A 22,477-nucleotide genomic window follows, 5' to 3' on the forward strand; every position below is an offset into this window, starting at 1 on the left:
CATTACTGGGACGTGAATGGATCCGGAAAATACAACTGAATTAGCATTCCATACAGGTACTGACTGTGGCTGACAAAAAGGATGACGACGTCACACCTGGGCGACTGTCAAAGATCCTAACTGACGCGAAAGAAGTGTTCCAGCAAGGACTCGGAACACTAAAAGGCATGACAGCGATGATTAAAATTGAAGAAAACGCAAGCCCAAAATTTTTTAAGGCCAGACCGGTACCTTATGCGATCCGCCCAGCCGTCGAAGCAGAGCTGGAGAGTCTGGAACATTCAGGTGTACTGTCCAAGGTAGACTGGAGCGAGTGGGCTACACCCATCGTCCCTGTGATGAAAAAGTCGTTGAGCACCACGCCTGGGGAACCAAGAAAGGTTCGCATCTGTGGGGACTTTAAGGTAACAGTGAACCTGGTCCTTCACACCGTACAATATCCACTTCCGCGGATTGAAGATATTTTCGCCTCGCTATCTGGAGGGAAATGCTTCACTAAGATTGATCTGGCCCAGGCGTATCTGCAAACGGAGGTAGAAGAAGCATCAAAAAAATACCTCACAATCAACACCCATAAAGGTCTCTACCAATACAACCGGCTGGTATTCGGGGTAGCATCAGCTCCGGCTATTTGGCAGAGGGCAATGGAACAAGTCCTGCAAGGGATCCCAGGGACCCAGTGCTATTTGGACGACATCCTGGTCATGGGCGAAAATGACAGTGATCACCTTGCCAACCTGGAGCAGGTGCTCACTAGATTGCAGGAATATGGGCTCCGAACTAACCGCCCCAAATGCGAGTTTTTTAGAAAACAGATCTCGTATTGTGGCCACGTTATCGATAAAGAGGGGTTACATAAGTCCCCAGAGAAGATTGAGGCAGTAGTCAAGGCTCCAGCAGCGGAAAATGTGTCACAACTGAGGTCGTTCCTCAGGCTGGTAAACTAGAGTCATAGAGTCATAGAGTTTTACAGCACAGAAAGAGGCCCTTCGGCCCATCGTGTCTGCGCCGCCCATCCATCCCTGTCCAGTCTAATCCCATTTTCCAGCATTTGGTCCATAGCCTTGTATGCAATGGCATTTCAAGTGCTCATCCAAATGCTTCTTGAATGTTGTGAGGGTTCCTGCCTCTACCACCCTTTCAGGCATTGAATTCCACATTCCAACCACCCTCTGGGTGAAGAAGTTCCTCCTCAAATCCCCTCTAAATCTCCTGCCCCTTACCCTGAATCTATGCCCCCTTGTTATTGACCCCCCCACTAAGGGGAAAAGTTCCTCTTTATCTACCCTATCTATGCCCCTCATCATTTTGTACACCTCAATCAGGTCCCCCCTCAGCCTTCTCTGCTCCAAGGAAAACAACCCCAGCCTGTCCAGCCTCTCTTCATAGCTGAGGCGCTCCATCCCAGGTAACATCCTGGTGAATCTTCTCTGCACCCTCTCCAAAGCAATCACATCCTTCCTATAGTGAGGCGACCAGAACTGCACACAGTACTCCAGCTGTGGCCTCACCAGCGATTTGTACAGCTCCATCATAACCTCCCTGCTCTTATATTCTATGCCTCGGCTAATGAAGGCAAGTATCCCATATGCCTTTTTAACCACCTTATCTACCTGCTCCGCTGCCTTCAGGGATCTATGTACATGTACACCAAGGTCCCTCTGACCCTCTGTACTTCCTAGGGTCCTACCACTCATTGTGTATTCCCTTGCCTTATTTGTCCGTCCAAAATGCATCACCTCGCACCTTTCAGGGTTAAATTCCATTTGCCACTTTTCCGCCCATCTGACCAACCCGTTTATATCGTCCTGTAGCCTGAGGCTTTCCTCCTCGCAATTTACCACCCCACCAATTTTCGTGTCATCTGCGAACTTACTGATCATACCTTTTACATTCTCATCCAAATAATTTATGTAGATCACAAACAACAAGGGACCCAGCACCGATCCCTGAGGTACCCCACTGGACACAGGCTTCCAGTCACAAAAGCAACCTTCGACCATCACCCTCTGCCTCCTGCCACTCAGCCAGTTTAGGATCCAACGCGCCAAGGCACCCTGGATCCCATGGGCTCTTACCTTCTTGACCAGTCTCCTATGCGGGACTTTGTCAAAAGCTTTACTGAAGTCCATGTAAACCACATCCACAGCATTTCCCTCATCCACCCCCGTAGTCACCCCCTCGAAAAATTCAATCAGATTTGTCAGACATGATTTACCCTTGACAAAGCCATGCTGACTATCCCCGATTAATCCTTGCCTCTCCAAGTGGAGATTAATTTTGTCCCTCAGAATTTTTTCCAATAATTTCCCCACCACAGATGTTAGACTCACTGGCCTGTAATTCCCTGGTTTATCCCTGCTACCCTTCTTGAATAATGGTACTACATTAGCTGTTCTCCAGTCCTCTGGTACATCCCCTGTGGCCAGAGAGGTTCTGAAAATTTGTGTCAGAGCCCCTGCAATCTCCTCCTTTGCCTCCCACAGCAGCCTGGGATACATCTCGTCCGGGCCTGGGGATTTATCCACTTTTTGGCCTGCTAAAACCGCTAGCACCTCCTCCCTCTCGATGCTAATCTGTTCAAGTATGTCACAGTCCCCTTGTCCGATTTCTATGTCTGCATCGTCTTTCTCCATAGTGAACACAGATGCAAAAAATTCATTTGAAACCCCGCCTACATCCTCTGGCTCTACACACAGATTGCCACTTTGGTCCCTAATGGGCCCTACCCTTTCCCTGGTTATCCTCTTGCCCTTAATATACTTATAAAACATCTTAGGATTTTCCTTTATTTTGCTCGCCAGTGTTATTTCATGGCCCCTCCTCGCCCTCCTAATTTCTTTTTTAAGTATGCCCCTGCACTTTTTATACTCCTCTAGGGCTTCTTCCGTCTTTAGTCTTTTGTAACTGCCAAAAGCCCCCCTTTTATTTCTAATGCATTTTTGTATATCCCTTGTCATCCAAGGTTCCCTTTGCTTGTTGGTCCCACCCTTGACCTTTACAGGAACATGTTGGCGTTGTACTCTCTCTATTTCCCTTCTGAAAGTCTCCCACTGTTTTGATGTGGATTTTCCTATAAGCAGCTGCTCCCAGTCCACTTTGGCCAGATCCTGCCTTATCATATTAAAATCGGCCTTCCCCCAATTTAGAACCCTTATTTCCGGGCCGTCTTTGTCTTTTTCCATGACCACCTTAAATCTCACCGAATTATGGTCACTGTCGCCAAAATGCTCTCCTACTGACACTTCCACCACTTGCCCGGCTACATTCCCCAGAATTAGGTCCAGTACCGCCCCCTCTCTTGTAGGACTTTCTACATGTTGGCTCAAAAAGCTCTCCTGGATGCACTTTAAGAATTCTGCACCCTCTAAGCCTTTCACACTCTGACTGTCCCAATTTATATTGGGGAAGTTGAAATCCCCCACTATTATTACCCTATTATTTTCGCACTTTTCTGAGATTTGCCTACATATCTGTTCCTCTATCTCCCCCTGACTGTTTGGGGGCCTATAGTACACTCCCAGCAAAGTGCTTGCCCCCTTTTTGTTTTTAAGTTCTACCCATATGGCCTCATTAGAGGAACCCGCTAATATATCATCCCTCCTTACAGCAGTAATTGACTCCTTAATTAATATTGCAACACCCCCTCCCCTTTTACACCCCCCTCTGTCTCGCCTACCATAAGTTCTTGCCAAATTTGTCTACAATGCTACACCCACTGAACACCCTACTGCAAACTGGGGTGCCATGGAAGTGGAGTGACGAATGTAGACGAGCTTTCCAGAAGAGCAAAACACTAATCACATCGAAAGAGGTATTGGCCCATTACAACCTGGCATTACCAATTCGGTTGGCATGTGATGCGTCACCCTACGGCATTGGAGCGGTGCTGTCGCACAAATTCTCGGATGTCTCAGAGAGGCCAATAGCCTTTGCGTCACGATCACTAACCTCAGCCGAGCGTAACTACGCCCAGATTGACAGGGAGGCCCTCAGCCTAGTGTGGGGAGTGAAAAAGTTCAATCACTATCTGCACGGGCAGAAATTCACCTTGCTGACTGATCACCAGCCTCTTGTCTCCATTTTTAATCCGAAGAAGGGCGTTCCGGTGATGACTGCGCAACGACTACAAAGATGGTCACTTTTTCTAGGGGCGCACCACTATGAGATTGAATATAAGTGCACGAAACAGCATGGAAATGCTGATGGGCTATCACGCCTGCCACTGCCTACTGCGGAGGAAGCACCAGCAGTGGATCCTGTCGAAATATTCCATTCGACTATAGTTGAATACCTACCGGTAACTAACGCTTGTATCGAAAAGGAAACCCAAAATGACCTGACACTGTCTCGGGTTTATGATTTGACGGTGAAGGGATGGCAAGCACATGGCGACTCACTGTTGCCAGCATTGTCGACAAGGAGAGAACAGCTGTCAGTGTGCCGGAGGACCTTGATGTGTGGATCCCGAGTGGTAATTCCACCCAAGTTAAGGGATAGCGTGCTCAATGAGCTTCATGAGGGTCATCTGGGAGGGGTAAAAATGAAAAGCCTAGCCAGGGCTTATGTGTGGTGGCCGGGAATCGATAAACAAATCGAGGACCTGACCAAGAGCTGCTCAGGATGCCAGAAATTCCAAAATGCACCACTACAGGCCCCTCTACACCCATGGGAGTGGCCCTCATCTCCATGGCAACGGGTGCATATTGATTTTGCTGGTCCATTCATGGACTCAATGTTTTTAATAGCCGTGGATGCGCACTCGAAATGGCCTGAGGTGATCAAAATGTCCTCCACCACCACGGAGAAAACGATTGCAGTCCTACGGACCATTTTTGCCAGGAATGGCTTGCCAGAACAGATTTGCTCCGACAACGGACCACAGTTTGTCTCCGAAGAGTTCTGGAGGTTCTTGAAAAAGAATGTGGTAAGGCATTACACATCCGCCCCGTATCATCCAGCCACAAATGGATTGGCTGAGAGGTTCGTACAAACCTTTAAGAAGGCAATAAAGGCTATGTACAATGACAACATTCCGCTGCAGCACAAGGTGGACAATTTCCTGTTCGCCTACCGGAATGCGACACATGCCGTCACCAACCAGGCCCCAGCCATGATGTTCTTTAACCGAAGGTTAAGATCTCGCCTGGATTTGCTCAGACCAAACGTACGAAGAGATGTTGAGAGTAAGCAATTCCAGCACATCCATGAGAAGCCGACAAGGAGCTTCAATGTAGGGCAACCAGTCTTGGCCCGCGACTACCGAACAGAAAAATGGCAGCCAGGAACGATATGCACACGGCAGGGCCCACTAATGTACACAGTGGACATTGGGGAGAGCATCGTGAGACGCCATGCTGACCAGATCCTAGAGTCACAGGAACAAGTCAACCCCATGCCTCGCCCATATGTACCTGGTGATGAACCCGACATACAGGTCGCATCTACCCCAGAAACAGTAGCATCGGAAGCTGATGAACCAACCGACGACAGGGGGCCAGAATCGCCTCCGCACCAAGAGCAAGACACTCGGGAAAGGCGCTACCCAGAAAGGATCAGGAAGCCTCCCCAAAGACTGAATATATAAATAGACTATTTTCAGCTAATGTTGCATGGTAAAAGTGTTAATTGTAATTAGTTTGATATTTAATTGTTAAATGAGTGTTATGGTACTGTTAATCTAAAAGGGGAGGAATTGTAATGTATATACCTTTAAGGGGGGAACTATCTTTTACAGCTCATGTATACTGCAGTACTGGCAGTGACCACACCTGTATATAGCACTGAGTAGTAATCTGTACAGATCAGTTCCCGTGTGAGCCACGTTGAGTAAACGCCTGTTGTACCGTTCTCCTGCAGTCTGTGTCTTGTTATACACAGACACAACATTAAGGACTTCAAACAAAAATGGAAAAAGGACAGTTTAAAATTGAATCACTGTGGCATTCCCTTTCTGCTTGGAGTAGTACTGAGTCATTAAGACAAGGAAGATCCCAGGTTTGATTCTTGGGTTTCTGCTAAGTTAGCCCTGGCTTTCTGAATAAGATCATTTTTGGAGAGTAAAGTGGAAGACAAGCAAGTAGAGCATTGGAGAAGGCAAGCCTTGGGTGGACTGGAGTTTCAGAAGCAGTGGGGAAGAGGTAGAAGCAGAAGTGGATAGTTTTAGAAGTGGAAGAAAGTCTTAGCAACAGATCAGATGTGAGGAAGGAACCCTGTTAGGAATCAAATAGTATGTCAATATTCCACACCTCTGTACTTAAATGGCAGCCAGTAAAGTTGATGCAGTCAAGGCCAGAGCCATGTGGATGGTGGTGGAAGCCTGAGAGAATGGCTCTTGTTTTACTGGCATTTGGTTGCTGACATTTTCAGTTCCTATCTTAACGCTGACCAGATAATGAGAGATTGTAACAATGGCTGTGAGATCTCGGGAGGATACAAAGGTAGATCTGGGTGTCATTGGCATACATGTGGAAACTGATTCTGTGCTTCCAAATGTTGTCACTAGTTCATCAGGGAAATTGCTAGTAAATCAGAGAACCTATTTACTGATTCCAAAGATGACTGAGTCATGAACAGCTACCAACAAAAAAAGACTTCTCTTTGGACTGACTTCAGCCTCAAGAGTATTGCCAAAGTTTTGACGCATGGTGATAGTGCATTTTTGGATTCCGGTTCACTTACTTGGTCCATCAATGAAGGGCTTTCTAAAGGCTAAAGCAGAAAGAAATAACTTGCATTTATATAGCACCTTTCACAACCTCAGGCCATCCCAAAGCACTTCACAGTCAATGAAGTACTTTTGAAATGTAGTCACTGTTGATATGTAGGAAAAATGCTAACGAGTAAAGGAATTAATATCTTATAACACAGCTCTGTAGTACTACTAAACACAGTGGCTTGCTAATCAGAGTAGCAATGGGAATTTGGAGAGTGGGAATTGGGTGTAGAGGGAAAAGGAAAAACAGAAACATCACCTGCACCTTAGAAAATAAGAAACTGAATGGGGTAGAAGAGCAAAGGGATCTAGGGATACAGGTGGACAAATCATTAAAAGCAGCCTTGTTGGTAAGCAAGGCAATTAAAAATGCTAACAAAGCACTGGGATTTATTTCTAGTGGTATAGAATTCAAAAGTAGTGAACTTGCATAGGACTGTGGTCAGGCCGCACTTAGAGTACTGTGCTGCACAGTTCTGGTCTCCATACTATAAAAAGGAAATAGAAGCACTGGAGAAAGTGCAAAAGAAATTATAAGGATGGTACCAGAACTGAGAGATTACAGCTATCGGGAAAGATGGAACCGGTTGGGGCTCTTTTCTTGAAAAAAGAGAAGACTTAGAGGAGATCTGATAGAGGTCTTTAAAATTATGAATGGGTTGGACAGGGTAGATGCGGAAAGAATGTTTCCACTTGTGGGAGAGTCCAAAACTCGGGGCCATAAATATAAGATGGTTACTAATAAATCCAACAGGGAAATAAGGAGAAATGTCTTTACTCAGAGAGTGGTTAGAATATGGAACTCACTACCACAGGAAGTGGTTGAAGCAAATAACTCAGATGCTTTCAAAAGGAAACTAGATGAGTACATGAGAATAAAGGGAATAGAAAGATATGATGAAAGGCTGATTTGAGGTAGATGGAATGGGAGGAGACTCGTGTGGAGTATAAACACCAGCACAGACTATATATAATAGCAAAATACTGCGGATGCTGGAAATCTGAAATAACAACAGAAAATGCTGGAAATACTCAGCAGGCCAGGCAGCATCCGTGGAGAGAGAAACAGAGTTAACGTTTCAGGTCTGGGACCCTTCATCAGAACTGGAAAAAGCTGGAGATGTAACAGATATTAAGCAGGTGCAGAGACAGGGGGGGGGGGGTTCAGTTTCCAGTTTCCTGGCCCCAACCGTCTCCTTTTCACTATGGACGTCCAATCCCTCTACACCTCCATCCCCCACCAGGACAGCCTTCGGGCGCTCCATTTCTTCTTTGAACAGAGGCCCATCCAGTCCCCATCCACCACCACCCTCCTCTGCCTGGCTGAACTTGTTCTCACATTGAACAACTTCTCCTTTGACTCCACTCATTTCCTCAAAATTAAAGGTGTTGCTATGGGAACCCGCATGGGCTCTAGCTATGCCTGCCTTTTCATGGGATATGTGGAACACTCTTTGTTCCAGTCCTACTCAGGTCCCCTCCCTCACCTCTTTTTCCGGTACATCGATGACTGTATTGGTGCCGTTTCCTGCTCTCGCCCTGAACTAGATAAGTTCATTCACTTTACTTCCAATTTCCACCCTTCCCTCACCTTCACATGGTCCATCTCCGACTCTTCCCTTCCCTTCCTTGACTTCTCCGTCTCCATTTCTGGTGATCGGCTTTCAACAAACATCCACTGCAAGCCCACCGACTCCCACAGCTACCTGGACTACACTTCCTCCCACCCCGCTTCCTGTAAGGACTCTATTCCACTCTCCCAGTTTCTCCGTCTCCGCCGCGTCTGTTCTGACGATGCCATCTTCCATACTAGTGCTTCCGACATGTCTTCCTTTTTCCTCAATCGAGGATTCCCCTCTACCGTGGTTGACACGGCCCTTGACCGTGTCCGATCTATTTCCCGCACTTCTGCTCTCACCCCTTCTCCTCCCTCCCAGAACCACGACAGGGTTCCCCTTGTCCTCACCATTCACCCCACCAGCCTCCACATTCAACGGATCATCCTCCGCCATTTCTGCCACCTCCAACGTGATCCCACCACCAAACACATCTTCCCCTCACCTCCTCTTTCAGCATTCCGAAGGGACCGCTCCCTCCGCGACACCCTGGTCCACTCCTCAATCACCCCCAACAGCCCTTCTCCTTCACCTGGCACCTTCCCGTGCAAGCACAGGAGATGCAACACATGCCATTTTACCTCCTCCCTTCCCAGTGTCCAGGGCCCCAAACACCCCTTCCAGGTGAAACAGCGATTTACTTGCAATTTAATATACTGTATTCGCTGCTCACGATGTGGTCTCCTCTACATTGGGGAGACCAAACGCAGATTGGGCGACCGCTTTGCGGAATACCTCCGTTCAGTCCGTAAGGGTGACCCTGAGCTTCCGGTCGCCTGTCACTTTAATTCACCGCTCCACTCCCACTCTGATCTCTCTGTCCTCGGGCTATTGCATTGTTCCAATGAAGCTCAACGTAAGCTCCAGGAACAGCACCTCATCTTTCGATTGGGCACTTTGCAGTCTGCCGGACTCAACATTGAGTTCAACAATTTCAGATAATTATCCCTGCCCCCATTTTTCATGCAGTATGATTTTTGCCATTCCCATTTGCAACATTTTATCTTTCCTGCCTCTTACAAAAGTACAGGATGTTCTTTCTATTTCTTCCTCCCCTCCTAAACACCCTCCCCCCCCCATCTCTGCACCTGCTTAATATCTGTTACATCTCCAGCTTTTTCCAGTTCTGATGAAGGGTCCCAGACCTGAAACGTTAACTCTGTTTCTCTCTCCACGGATGCTGTCTGGCCTGCTGAGTATTTCCAGCACTTTCTGTTGTTATTTCAGCACAGACTAGTTGGGCTGGATGGCCTGTTTCTGTGCCGTATATTCTAAGTAATTCTATGTAATAACACTCATAGAAGTTATGTTTCCTATAATACTCATAGATATAATGCTTTCTTAACTATAGACCTGCCCTGATGGATGAATCCCAAACATTCATTTTAACCTTTCACCATTATTAAGATGAGAGGAAAACTATGGCCAAACCAGAATTAGCACTATATTGTTAGCGCTATATATGTGATTATAGAAACATAGAAACATAGAGATAGGAACAGGAGTAGGCCATTCGGCCCTTCGAGCCTGCTCCGCCATTCAATGAGATCATGGCTGATCTTCGTCTGAGATCATAGCTGATCTTACCAGTTCAGTACCCCGTCCCCGCCTTTTCTCCGTAACCCTTAATCCCCTTAGCCTTCAGAAATATATCCAATTCTCTCTTGAAAATATTTATTGAATTAGCCTTCGCAGCCCTCTGTGGCAGGGAATTCCACAGGCTCACCACTCTTTGAGTGAAGAAATTCTTCCTCATCTCTGTTTTAAATGATTTGCCCGCTATTTTTAGACTGTGGCCCCTGGTTCTGTGCTCCCCGGCCATTGGAAACATTCTCTCTGAATTCAGCCTGTCCAGGCCTGCCATAATTTTATATGTTTCGATGAGATCCCCCCTCAATCTTCTAAACTCCAGTGAGTACAAGCCCAAACTATTTAATCTCTCTTCGTAGGTCATTCCCGCCATTCCAGGTATCAGCCTGGTGAATCGCCGTTGCACTCTTTCCATGGCAAGAACATCCTTCCGCAGATGGGGCGACCAAAACTGTACACAATACTCCAGATGCGGTCTCACCAGCACTTTGTACAGCTGTAGTAAGGTATCCCTATTCCTATACTCGAACCCCCTTGATATGAAGGCCAACATACCATTTGCCTTCTTAATCGCCTGTTGCACCTGCATGCTCTCCTTCAGTGACTGGTGCACAAGAACACCCAGGTCCCTCTGCACTTCCCCATCTCCCAATCTATTGCCGTTTAGATAATAATCTACCCTCCTGTTTTTACCCCCAAAGTGGATAACCTCGCATTTATCCACATTATAGTGCATCTGCCACGTATCCGCCCATTCCCCCAACCTGTCCAAATCGCACTGTAGCCTCCTGACATCCTCATCAGAGCCCACCCCTCCTCCTAGTTTAGTGTCGTCAGCGAATTTGGAAATATTGCATCCAATTCCCTGATCCAGATCATTTATATATATTGTGAACAGCTGGGGTCCCAGGACAGATCCTTGCGGCACCCCGCTGGTCACTGCCTGCCACTCCGAAAACGAGCCGTTTATTCCAACTCTCTGTTTTCTATCCGCCAGCCAGTTCTCTATCCACGTTAATACTTTGCCCCCAATCCCATGAGCCTTAATTTTGCATGATAATCTTTTGTGTGGAACCTTATCGAAGGCTTTCTGGAAGTCAAGGTACACCACATCCACTGGCTCTCCCCCATCTATTTTACCAGTTACTTCCTCAAAAAATTCCAGCAGATTAGTCAAACACGATTTACCCTTTGTAAATCCATGTTGACTCTGTCCGATCCTTTCCCCATTTGTCAAGTGCTCCGCTATTTTATCCTTAATAATGGACTCTAGCATTCTGCCCACAACCGATGTAAGGCTTACTGGTCTATAATTCCCTGCTTTCTCTCTACCCTCCTTTTTAAATATTGGGGTAACATTAGCTACCCTCCAATCCACGGGTACTGTTCCCGAGTCAATGGAGTTCCGGAAGATGATCCTTAGAGCATCTGCTATCTCCAGGGCCACCTCCTTAAGTACCCTAGGATGTAGTTTATCAGGCCCCGGGGATTTGTCGGCCTTCAGTCCCCTCAACTTACCCAGCACCATATCCCTAGAGATACTAATTTCTGTCAGCTCCTCCCTCTCATTAGTCCCTATGTTTGCTGATATTCCTGGGAGGTTATTTGTGTCCTCCTTTGTGAATACAGAACCAAAGTATGAGTTTAATTGGTCTGCCTTTTCCTTATTCTCCATTATATATTCTCCCGAATCGGACTGCAAGGGACCGACTTGGGATTTTACCAGTCTTTTCCTCCTGATATACCGATAAAAGCTTTTGCAGTCTGTCTTTATGTTTGCTGCAAGTTTACTTTCGTATTCTATTTTCCCCTTCCTGATTAATCCCTTTGTCCTCTTTTGCTGTATCTTGTACTGCCCCCAATCTTCCGGTCTGGTGCTTTTTTTTGCCAGTTGATATGCCCTTTTTTTTGATTTTATGCTGTCCCTAATTTCCCTCGTTATCCACGGTTGAGTCACCTTTTTAGGTTTATTTTTGTGCCAAACCGGTATAAACATGTTCTGGAATTCTTCCATTCTATCTTTGAATGCTTGCCATTGTCTATCCACTGTCAATCCCCCCAGAAACACCACCCAATCAATCTTACCCAATTCCCGTCTCATACCCTCGTAATTCCCTTTATTTAAGTTCTGGACCTTAGTCTCTGATTCAATTTCCTCACTCTCCATCTTGACTGAGAGCTCAATCATATTATGATCGCTCTGACCCAAGGGGCCTCGTACAAGAAGATTGCTGATAAGTCCCTTCTCATTGCACAATACCCAGTCTAAAATGGCCTGATCTCGAGTCGGCTCCTCGACATATTGGTCCAGATAACCGTCCCGAAAACATTCCAGGAATTCCTCCTCCTCAGAATTTTTACTAGTTTGGGTAGTCCAATCAATATGTAAATTAAAGTCACCCATGATGACAGCTGTGCTCTTATCGCACGCTTCTCTAATTTCCCTTTTTATGCCTTCCCTCACCTCCATATTACTATTTGGAGGCCTATATATCACACCCACTAACGTTTTCCTCCCCTTGCTATTTCTCATTTCTACCCATACAGATTCCGTTTCATCCGAGTTAATATCCTTCCTTTCCATTGCATTAATCCCCTCCTTTACCAGCAATGCTACCCCACCTCCCCTACCTTTTTGCCGATCCTTCCTAAATATTGTATATCCCTGGATGTTAAGTTCCCAGCCTTGCCCACCCTGCAGCCACGTTTCTGTAATCCCAATCAAATCATACTTGTTTACCTCTATTTCCACAACTAATTCATCCACCTTGTTCCTAATGCTTCTAGCATTAAGATACAAAGCCTTCAGGCTTGCTTTTTTCACACTCTCATTATGAATTAGTTTGGCCCTTTGTGTTTCTCTCCTTTGCTTATTGCTTCTCACCTTTCTACCATCTATTTCTGACTTCATATGACTTCCCTCTTTTCCACTACCTAGGTTCCCATCCCCCTGCCAAATTAGTTTAAATCCTCCCGAACCGCCCTAGAAAATATTACCCCGAGGACATCGGCTCCCTCACAGTTCAGGTGTAGACCGTCCCCTTGGTACAGGTCACTCCTCCCCAAGAACTGGTTCCAATGCCTCAAGAATTTAAATCCCTCTCCCTTGCTTCAACAATAGTCTGACATTTATAGTGCTGATTTACTTTCCTTCCAACTCCTCCAGTAATGAATCTGTCCTGATTTTATTTCATCCCAACAGCTCTGCACTGATTTATTTTCATGCTCACAACTTAATTCATGCACCGTCACTTATTTCTGTTTCTTTTTAGCAGCAGATTTATTTCCACGCCCACGCTGATTAATTTTTGCTATGGTAGCTCTCTTAATGCATCCACATTGATTTTTCACCGACAACTCTTCAAACCACTAGAGAAATGAACGAGGGAAGGACTGATACAAATCTTTAAAGTAATGAAAGGTATAGATAAGGTGGAAATAAACAAGCTATTTATCTTGGACGATGAATGTGGAACTAGAGGACACCAGTACAACATTCACAAGCATCAATCAAAGTTAGAGATTAGAAACAAATCCTGTGAGATAGTCAATATGTGGAGCTAATTCCCAGAGACAGTGGTTGATTTGGCACCTTTTTAAAAAAAGGGCTGTATCAACACCTGAGAAGCAGGATTGAGGATAATAACAACAGAAAATGCTGGAAAAACTCAGCAGGTCAGGCAACATCCGTGGAGAGAAATTTGAGTTGACGTTTCGGGTCGAACCCTTCTTCAAAACTGGAAAGAAAAGAAGATAGATCAGAGGTAGGGCTGCGATCGGACAAAAGAATAAAAGAAACAAAAGAAGTAAAAGAGACAATAAAAGGTATTAGAAGCTAGATGAGATGGTAATAGGCTGAGATTAGGTGTAAAGTGTACTGGCAGGGCAAGGGATAGCTGCCAGGTGTGAGAGAGAAACAAAAGGAAAGGGGGGGGGGAAAGGAGTGGAAAAATTACAAGAAAAAATGAAATAGGGGCCGAGGTTATGATCTGAAATTGTTGAACTCCATATTGAGTCCGGAAGGCTGCAGAGTGCCTAAGCGGAAGATGAGGTGCTTAACAACATTGCTTATTTTTTTCACTGCAGAGGAAGGAAATTAATGCTCTCTAAAGTAGGGATCAACAGGTGGTTTTTGGAAGGGAGGTCCATGATAGAATAATTGTACATGGAGTCTGGCTAGAGCAAGATTGTTGGATGAATGGTCTTTTCTAGCTCTGGATCTTCTTTACATATTATGTTTTATAAAATTATTATGCAATTGGGATCCTATTTTTGGGCCATAATGGGAGCTGAAGTTTAGCTTTGCATGGGTTATATGTGATTGCCATATGAGCCTGTGATTAAAAAAAAGACTTGCATTTATATAGTGCCTTTCACAACCACCAGACATCTCAAAACGTTTTACAGCCAATGAAGTACTTTTGGAGTGGAGTCACTGCTGTAATGTGGGAAACGCAGCAGCCAATTTGCGCACAGCAAGGTCCCACACACAGCAATGTGATAGACCAATGACCAGATAATCTGTTTTTGTTATGTTGGTTGTGGTAGATAAATTGGCCAGGACACCAGGGATAACTCCCCTGCTCTTCTTCGAAATAGTGCTATGGGATCTTTTACATCCACCTGTCAGGGCAGATGGGACCTCGGTTTAACATCTCATCCGAAAGACGGCACCTCCAACAGTGCAGCACTCACTGGAGTGTCAGCCTAGCTTTATGTGCTCAAGTCCCTGGAGTGGGACTTGAATCCACAAACTTCTGACTCAGAGGCAAGCTGAGCTACAGCTGACACATGATCTGTTATATGTGATCTGTATATTTTGAAGTGGAAGAGAGTAGCATAGATGATTGTGGTCTTGGGAGTTTGATTGGTAACCTACAGCTTTTACCTCTGGTTGTTTAAGAATAGCGTGGTTTTCAAATCTCAACTACACTCCAAAATCCACAGATACATGGGGTAATCATTCCTTGTTGCTGTTTATAAATTGAACATAAACCATAGTTTCAGAATGTGAACATGCACAGAGTGCATTCCGTTATTTGCACTTCACAAATTCATTCCAATAGATAACAACACAATTTCATAAATTGTAAAATGGGGCAACAGAATGCTTAAGATTTTTTAAAGAGCTCTTTTAAAGAAGGTCTATTGTATTTCAATAAAGACCTTCAGCTGGACCTTCACCTAAATGACATTTGTTAGACTAATAATGTTGGGTAATGTATACAGCTTCATCAGCTTCTAAAGCATTATTGTTCAGATCTGTTTCAACAGACTTAGCCTGGGCCTGAGCATACCACTTATTTTAGAAACTTCAGCCAAGAAAATCCTTCTGTACCATGGGAGGTGTACACTGAGTGTATACTGAGAAGGACACAAAGTAGGTGGAGGAGAACAAGAAAACAAAAATGAAAGGATTACTTGTCATAGGTATGGTATTCATCATCAAATAAATGCCTCCTCTTAACAACCGCCTTCCGTCATCCCTCTTAAACCTTGCATTAAAGAGGGTGTGTATTTTTTTTTATTCATTCAAGGGATGTGGGTGTTGCTGGCAAGGCCAGCATTTATTACCCATCCCTAATTGCCCTCCTTCTTGAACCGCTGCAGTCTGTGAGGTGAAAGTACTCCCACAGTGCTGTTAGAGAGGGAGTTCCAGGATTTTAACCCAGCAACGATGTAGAGCAATCCAGTCAGTCCCATTCCCCTGCTTTATCCCCGTAGCCCTGCAAGTTTATTTCCCTCAAGTGCCTATCCAGTATCCCCTTGAAAACATTGAGTGTGTCTGCTTCCACCATTTCCGTCGGCAGCGAGTCCTCACCACTCGCTGCGTAAAATAGTTTTTCCTCACATCCCCCCTGTATCTCTTGCCAAAAACCTTAAATCTGTGTCCCCTAGTCCTTGTACCATCAACTAGTGGGAACAGCCTTTCCCTGTTGGAGATGGTCAGTGCCTGGCACTTATGTGGCGTGAATATTACTTGCCACATCAGCCCAAGCCTGAATGTCATCCAGGTCTTGCTGCATGTGGGCATGGACTGTTTCACTATCTGAGGAGTTGCAAATGGAGCTGAACACTGTGCAATCATCAGTGAACATCCCCACTTCTGACTTTATGATGGAGGGAAGATCATTGATGAAGCAGCTGAAGATGGTTGGGCCTAGGACACTGCCCTGAGGAACTCCTGCAGCAATGTCCTGGGCTGTGATGATTGGCCTCCAACAACCACAACCATCTTCCTTTGTGCTAGGTATGACTCCAGCCAGTGGAGAGTTTTCCCCTTGATTCCCATTGACGTCAGTTTTGCTAGGGCTCCTTGATGCCACACTCGATCAAATGCTGCCTTGATGTCAAGGGCAGTCACTCTCATCTCACCTCTAAAATTCAGCTCTTTTGTCCATGTTTGGACCAAGGCTGTAATGAGATCTGGAGCTGAGTGTTCCTGGCGGAACCCAAACTGGGCATCAGTGAACAGGTTATTGGTGAGTAAGTGCCGCTTGATAGCATTGTTGACGACACCTTCCATCACTTTGCTGATGATTGAGAGTAGACTGATGGGGCGGTAATTGGCCGGATTGGATTTGTCCTGCTTTTTGTGGACAGGACTAACTTGGACAATATTCCACGTTGTCAGGTAGATGCCAGTGTTGTAGCTGTACTGGAACAGCTTAGCTAGAGGCACAGCTAGTTCTGGAGCACAAGTCTTCAGCACTACAGCCGGGATGTTGTCGGGGCTCATAGTCTTTGATGTATCCAGTGCGCTCAGCCGTTTCTTGATATCATGTGGAGTAAATCGAATTGGCTGAAGACTGGCATCTGTGATGGTGGGGACCTCAGGAGGAGGCTGAGTTCGATCATGCACATGGTACCATTAAAGATAATCAAATACTTCATGGAACATAACTTTTCTTTGCTTTTGGAACCAAGAAAATGTAATTTGTAGAAAGCAACTATTTGTGGTTGAATAGTGAAGATAGGGGCATGTGGATAGATCTTCTGGATTTTATTTGGCTGCCAAGGAGAAATTATGCATAATTTTCCACCAGAAGATTAAATAAATGGAAAGGAGTCCAAAATAATGACAACAACAACAACTTACATTTATATAGCTTCTTCAACGTAGTAAAATGCCCCAAGGTGCTTCACAGGAGCAACTAGCAAACAAAATGGCACACCGAGCCACATAAGGAGACAGGTGTCCAAAAACCTTGGTCAAAGAGGTAGGTTTTAAGGAGCGTCTTAAAAGTGGAGATAGAGGTAGAGAGCAAGTGAGGTTTAGGGAAGGAATTCCAGAGCTTAGGATCTAAACAGCAGAAGGCACAGCTACCAATGGTGGGGCGAATAAAATTGGGGATGCGAAAGTGGCGAGAATTGGAGGAGTGCAGAAATCTCGGAGGGTTGTAAGGTTGGAGGAGGTTACAGAGATAGGGAGGGGTAAGGCCATGGAGAGATTTGAAAACAAGGATGAGAATTTGAAAATTGAGCTGTTACCGGACCAGCAGCCAATGTAGGTCTGCAAGCACAGGGTGATGGGTGAACAGGACTTGTGCAAGTTAGGACACGGGCAGCAGCGTTATGGATGAGCTGAAGTCTACGGAGGGTGCAAGGTGGGAGACCGGCCTGGAGATACTTAATGCTTAAGAAATTAATATTTAGAAAATAATAGTTTAAAATGTTTAATAAAGAAAAACTCACGATTTCATCTTTATCTTGTTTTGAGCTACTTTAGGTAAATATACATTTTCAAGATTAAGTCACTGGATATTGAGGTTGGATGATACACAGCCCCAGTGTTGTTACATCTTTATGTAATTGGACAATGCCAGTACAGGAGGAGGTCTGAGTACTGTGAATTGTGTTATTTAGTGCAGTTCACTGCAGAGAAAGAGCTAAGGTGAATCATTGTGTAAAAGGGATGAACCTTTAGATGAATTTAGAAAGGTCGTTTAATGTAGGTAGAGGTCCCTCAAGTATTTTACAGTGTAAAAGCTATGCTGATGTTTAGTTGTTGTTCTTTAACGATGCGTTCTATGTGAAAAAGACTTACATTTTACGTTTATCATTGAAGTTGAAAGTGTAGCATTGTTAAAGTAAATACCCTGACACACACTATTGAATACCCAAGCACACATTCTCTCTTGCCTACACACACGTCCTAGACAATTCCCTGCCTTGTGATCATTATTCTTTTCCTAGTATTTTGAATCCTGCTTTTCAACCTGGCATTTCTCGCCTTGCTTCTCCGATATTTTGTTTTCCAATTATGACTGTATTGTCGATCCCGAGCAGCCACAGCCTGCGTGTGATTAATATTACAAGATCCAGAAATAAGAGGCAACATTAAACGTTCTATTTCTTAAACAATCATCAGATAAAATACACGGCGAGGTCAGTATCACTCCAGCGAAGTAGATGCATGTTTACCCAACCTGTTACTACACCCACCTGCAACAGTTTTAGCAGCACTTGGTCAGGCCCTAGGGTCCTGCTGGTTTTGCCACACAACTAGTGAATTGCCTTAGTATCAATGAATTTCTGATTATGGACCTCACTATACCCTAAATCATGTCTATTGGGCTGGTTAAATGCGGTGTCAGTTTTGATTTGTGATGCGATAGTAGCGCCTAGTGTTACTTTGCACGTTTTGCAGTGGCAGTAGCGGAGATACCGCGGTCTGGAACCGAACGCCTTTAACCGGTTGGGTGCTGAGCTTTTTTGGCGAGGATTACTATTTCAATCCCTCGTTGCACAAATTGTGGGTTTCAAACTAAACACATTTGAAATCATTGGATAAATAAATATTAATACATAACGTTTATCTGGAATAAGATGCCGCCCGAGATATCAAAATCGTCTGCCGTTGGCAACAGCAACTTGTGTGTATTTAAAACGAGGTGCACACAGGTTCGCTTGGAGTAGGCAGTTTCATCAAAGTCCTATTACTTCTCCCACGCTCTTTCGTGGCATCTCAGACATTCATTACAGTAAACAAACCAGTCAAAACGTTATTTACTTTGCCGAGTATCTATTTGCTGTGCTGATATGGAACCGCTTGACCCAACTGGTATTAAATCTTGTATAAAACCCTCTCACTGCTATCTAATCTGCCCCCTGTAATGTTACACCTCAGACTTCGAACAGAAGGTAGGCGAACCACTTTTCCTTATCTGTCTGGCTTTTCATAAATTCCCTGTAGGTTGTGCCCGTTTACTCCGATGGTCCTTCAGTCAACCTGTTAAATCCCCGTGTATGTCAATCCCTATTTCATCCCGTCTACCTGTCCGTATCCTTTTACCTAACCTGCCCTTTCATTTTGTACCTTCAGTTTTCTACAGGCGCAACTGTGTAACCGTCTGATCCGGTTTACCTTTCTCTAGACATCTTCATGCTTACCTGTATGCATGTTACGTACTGTTTATATAAGTATCTAACTAAAGTTGGGTTTTAGCCTATTTCTAGAAAGTCCACTTTTACCCAAAGTAATCTATCTCTTGTAAGGGTACAGTGGCAAGTATGAAAAAAATGCATGGATTTTGCAAAGCTGTTCTTAAAAAGTGCACTCACTCCTGGCATTGTCCTGGATCTCCTGCACGATGTGGTCGACCTGGTCCTCCTCATCATAGATACTAATTGAATGCATGGAATAATCTTGACCAACGAAGGCCACATGGACCCCCTCCACAGTGAAGAAGCAGGTCCTCTCCTCAAAATCTTCGGCATACACCAGGGCCATCCTCTTCCACCTGTAGCGCTGGAACATGGCCAAGAACATCTCGCCCATCTTGGAATAAGACGGGGAGACCCGCGTGAGGTAGGAGTACTCGGGGACTTTGTGGGTGAAGCCCGTGGCCATGGGTCCGGCTGAAACCATGGGGATGTTCCAGTGGGACGCCAGCCTGGCGACGGGGGCAGCCGCATAGTCGCACACTGGACCCACGATCACATCGGGTTTCTGCTGCAAACTGATGTCCACCAGGTGAAACAGAGCCTTGTTGCCACATTCAGAGTCCACGTACCGCACGCTGAAGTTGAGCCTGGGCTGAGCCAGGTTCTGGATGGCGTAGTCGATGGCAGGTTTGATTCTGTTCATGGAGAACAGGTAGGAGCTCTCCACCGGCAGGAGCACCAGCACGCCGACGTCCACGGTGCTACCAAGAGCTAAAAAAACCACGGTCGAGTACAAGAACACGCGACCGGTTGAAACAGATCGCATCTTTGGAAGCAGTTTTTTTTGTTGGGGGGCGGGGGGGCTTTCTCGAGGGCGGGAATGGGGAGAGATAAAGAAAAGCAAAAAAAAAAGTTTAAGGGGGAAAACTTTGCAAAAGTTGAGAGGAGATGGTTGTGGTCTGGTCTCTGAGCGCGACCGCGCACTGTGGAAAGGCTGATTGCTTTTCGCGTTGAGTATTGTAAAGCCGCCGTTTAAATAGTGTGTTAGCCAAGACTGTACCACAGGGAGCCACAGGGAGGAGGGCTTGATATTCCAATTGGTTCCTTACGTCAGTCCTGATTCATCTCTCTGTTCAATATCTTTTTCACCGCATCATCATTCCTCACCCGTGAACAGTTGCAGGACAATCTACAATTAAAATGTTTGCTATTTAACTTCGAAGGGGGGAGAAGGTTGCATTTCTCCCAGCGCAATTAAAAGTTACTGTCAATTTTGTTTAAGATAAAAAAACATTGCCTCATTAATGCAAACTTCCTAAAGTAAAGTTTCAAGAATTATGAATATTTTATGATAATCGGTCGCAGATTTCTCGTTGTATGCAAAACCCAGTCCACTGTTACCGACAGTCCTGCAGTATGGATAGTTTCAGAAGAACGCCATCTGTCGATATGTGTGGCACAGGGTGTCAGTCACCACAGCTCAATGCAGGGTTTCCCTCAGACGACCTTTATTTCCTTGTTTCACATCCCAGCCCCTGCAAACAGCTGGAATCTGCTATTTCACCAGCCTAGATCTTGCATTTGTTGCTATTCGTGTTCCAAATATTTTCAAGTGTGTTGAGTGCAAAGCATGCCATCGTAAAAAGGTGAAACAAATTCTTAACCATTGTTTGCAGAAGTTACGCACGACTGCGACAAGCGACACGTGTTGTCACCCCAACAAAGGTTTACATGACTGGACCAGAGCGCCAACTGCTAAAGGAAAGCGTCCCGCAGATTGTCATAGAAAGGTGACTTGAACTAATATTAGAATTTTGTTAATAGTGCAATGTGCAACGTTAAAAGTAGACTTTCTCAATCGGATAAGTTGTTGCCGTTTTACTACGTTAAAGCCAATATAAATGCAAGTTGTCGGAAAACTGAAAGTAGATTTTATGTTAGGTCTTTAGCATAGAAGTTGTGAGACTTTAGAATTCCCTTCTACTAATAGTGATTGAGGCAAAAAGTATGGGGATGAATTTCTGTGGGATTCTCTCAACAGCGGAAGACCCCGGAAAAATGCATTAATGGTGTTTACCTTGTTTATTGTTTTTTGGGAGGGGGTCTGTGGCTCTTCCTTCAAAGTTAGGGGGAGAAGTGGGAAATTCATCCTCTACTTAAACATCCAAGATTAGATTGGATAGGTGGATGAAAGAAAAGAAGATAAGGGGATATGGGAATAGTGTGATTAGGACCAATTGCTTGCACGAAGCTTAAATGCCCATACTGACTGGTTGCTTCTGTGTTGTAATTATATAGAACATTTAACCTGCACACTGGTTGAAAGCATGCACAATCTTTTGAAAAAACAAACCAAAAACTAGGGGCACATCCAGACTGATGATCAGAAATGAAATTGATAAGATTAACAATACCTGCAAATACAACATTAGCTTTAAGCAACGTTTTAAAAATAGTTTGGGCACATTTTCCTCTTTTACTCAATTTTTAATTCCATCTAATGGCCACCAAATAAAAGGACAGGTACTCCCAAATTTATTTCAACCAGTTTCATCCAACATGAATTGCGAAATGGGGCTGGCAGTAAATTGGCGCACCTATAATAATGCTCATTTCGCATTCTTCCAAATACACAACTGGCAAATGTTTTGTTCATCCAGCTGTGGACTGCACAAGGTATTGTAATTGCCCAATGAAATTTAGGAAATAAAAACAGAAAATGCTGGAAACACTCAGCAGGTCCAGGCAGCATCTGTGGAGAGAGAAGCAGAGTTAACGTTTCAGGTTGATGGCCTTTCGTCAGAACTGTTGATCATCAACCTGAAACGCTAACTCTGTTTCTCTCTTCACAGATACTACCTGACCTGTTGTGTGCTTCCAGCATTTTCTGTTTTTATTTCAGTTTCCAGCATCTGCAGTTTTTGCTTTTGAAAAAATTAGGAATCTAGTTTTACAGACATAGTGGTCTTGTTATATAGCTTGTCTAAAATGTGTGATGCTCCAACCTAAACTCTACTTGGGTGTGACCCAACTGCCACTGACAGCTCTTACCCAACGAGGGAATCCAGCTGCCAGCACTGACTCAACTTGATCCCTGCTGGTAACTCACACATTCAAATGAACAAACGTGTAGCTGACAATTCAGGCACTCTTAATATGGAGAGGATGA

General features: G+C 44.9%; 1 protein-coding gene across 3 annotated transcripts in view; it reads right to left on the reverse strand.

The window, feature by feature from the left end:
• The window catches only part of npr3 (natriuretic peptide receptor 3), a 131,070-nt gene extending 110,455 nt beyond the window's left edge, over positions 1 to 20,615 (reverse strand). The window contains exon 1 of one of the 3 annotated variants that reach the window (XM_085973290.1): positions 19,486 to 20,615. In XM_085973290.1, the coding sequence (XP_085829416.1) occupies positions 19,486 to 20,134 (649 nt within the window). In that variant the 5' untranslated portion in view covers positions 20,135 to 20,615. The remainder of the gene's footprint in view (positions 1 to 19,485) is intronic. The other 2 variants (XM_085973279.1, XM_085973297.1) reach the window with 2 other exon arrangements.
• Between the last annotated feature and the right edge of the window lie 1,862 nt (positions 20,616 to 22,477).

The sequence above is a fragment of the Somniosus microcephalus genome, chromosome 2 (assembly GCF_052327205.1).
Source record: "Somniosus microcephalus isolate GS21.2 chromosome 2, FLI_Smic_1.0, whole genome shotgun sequence".
NCBI lineage: Eukaryota > Metazoa > Chordata > Chondrichthyes > Squaliformes > Somniosidae > Somniosus > Somniosus microcephalus.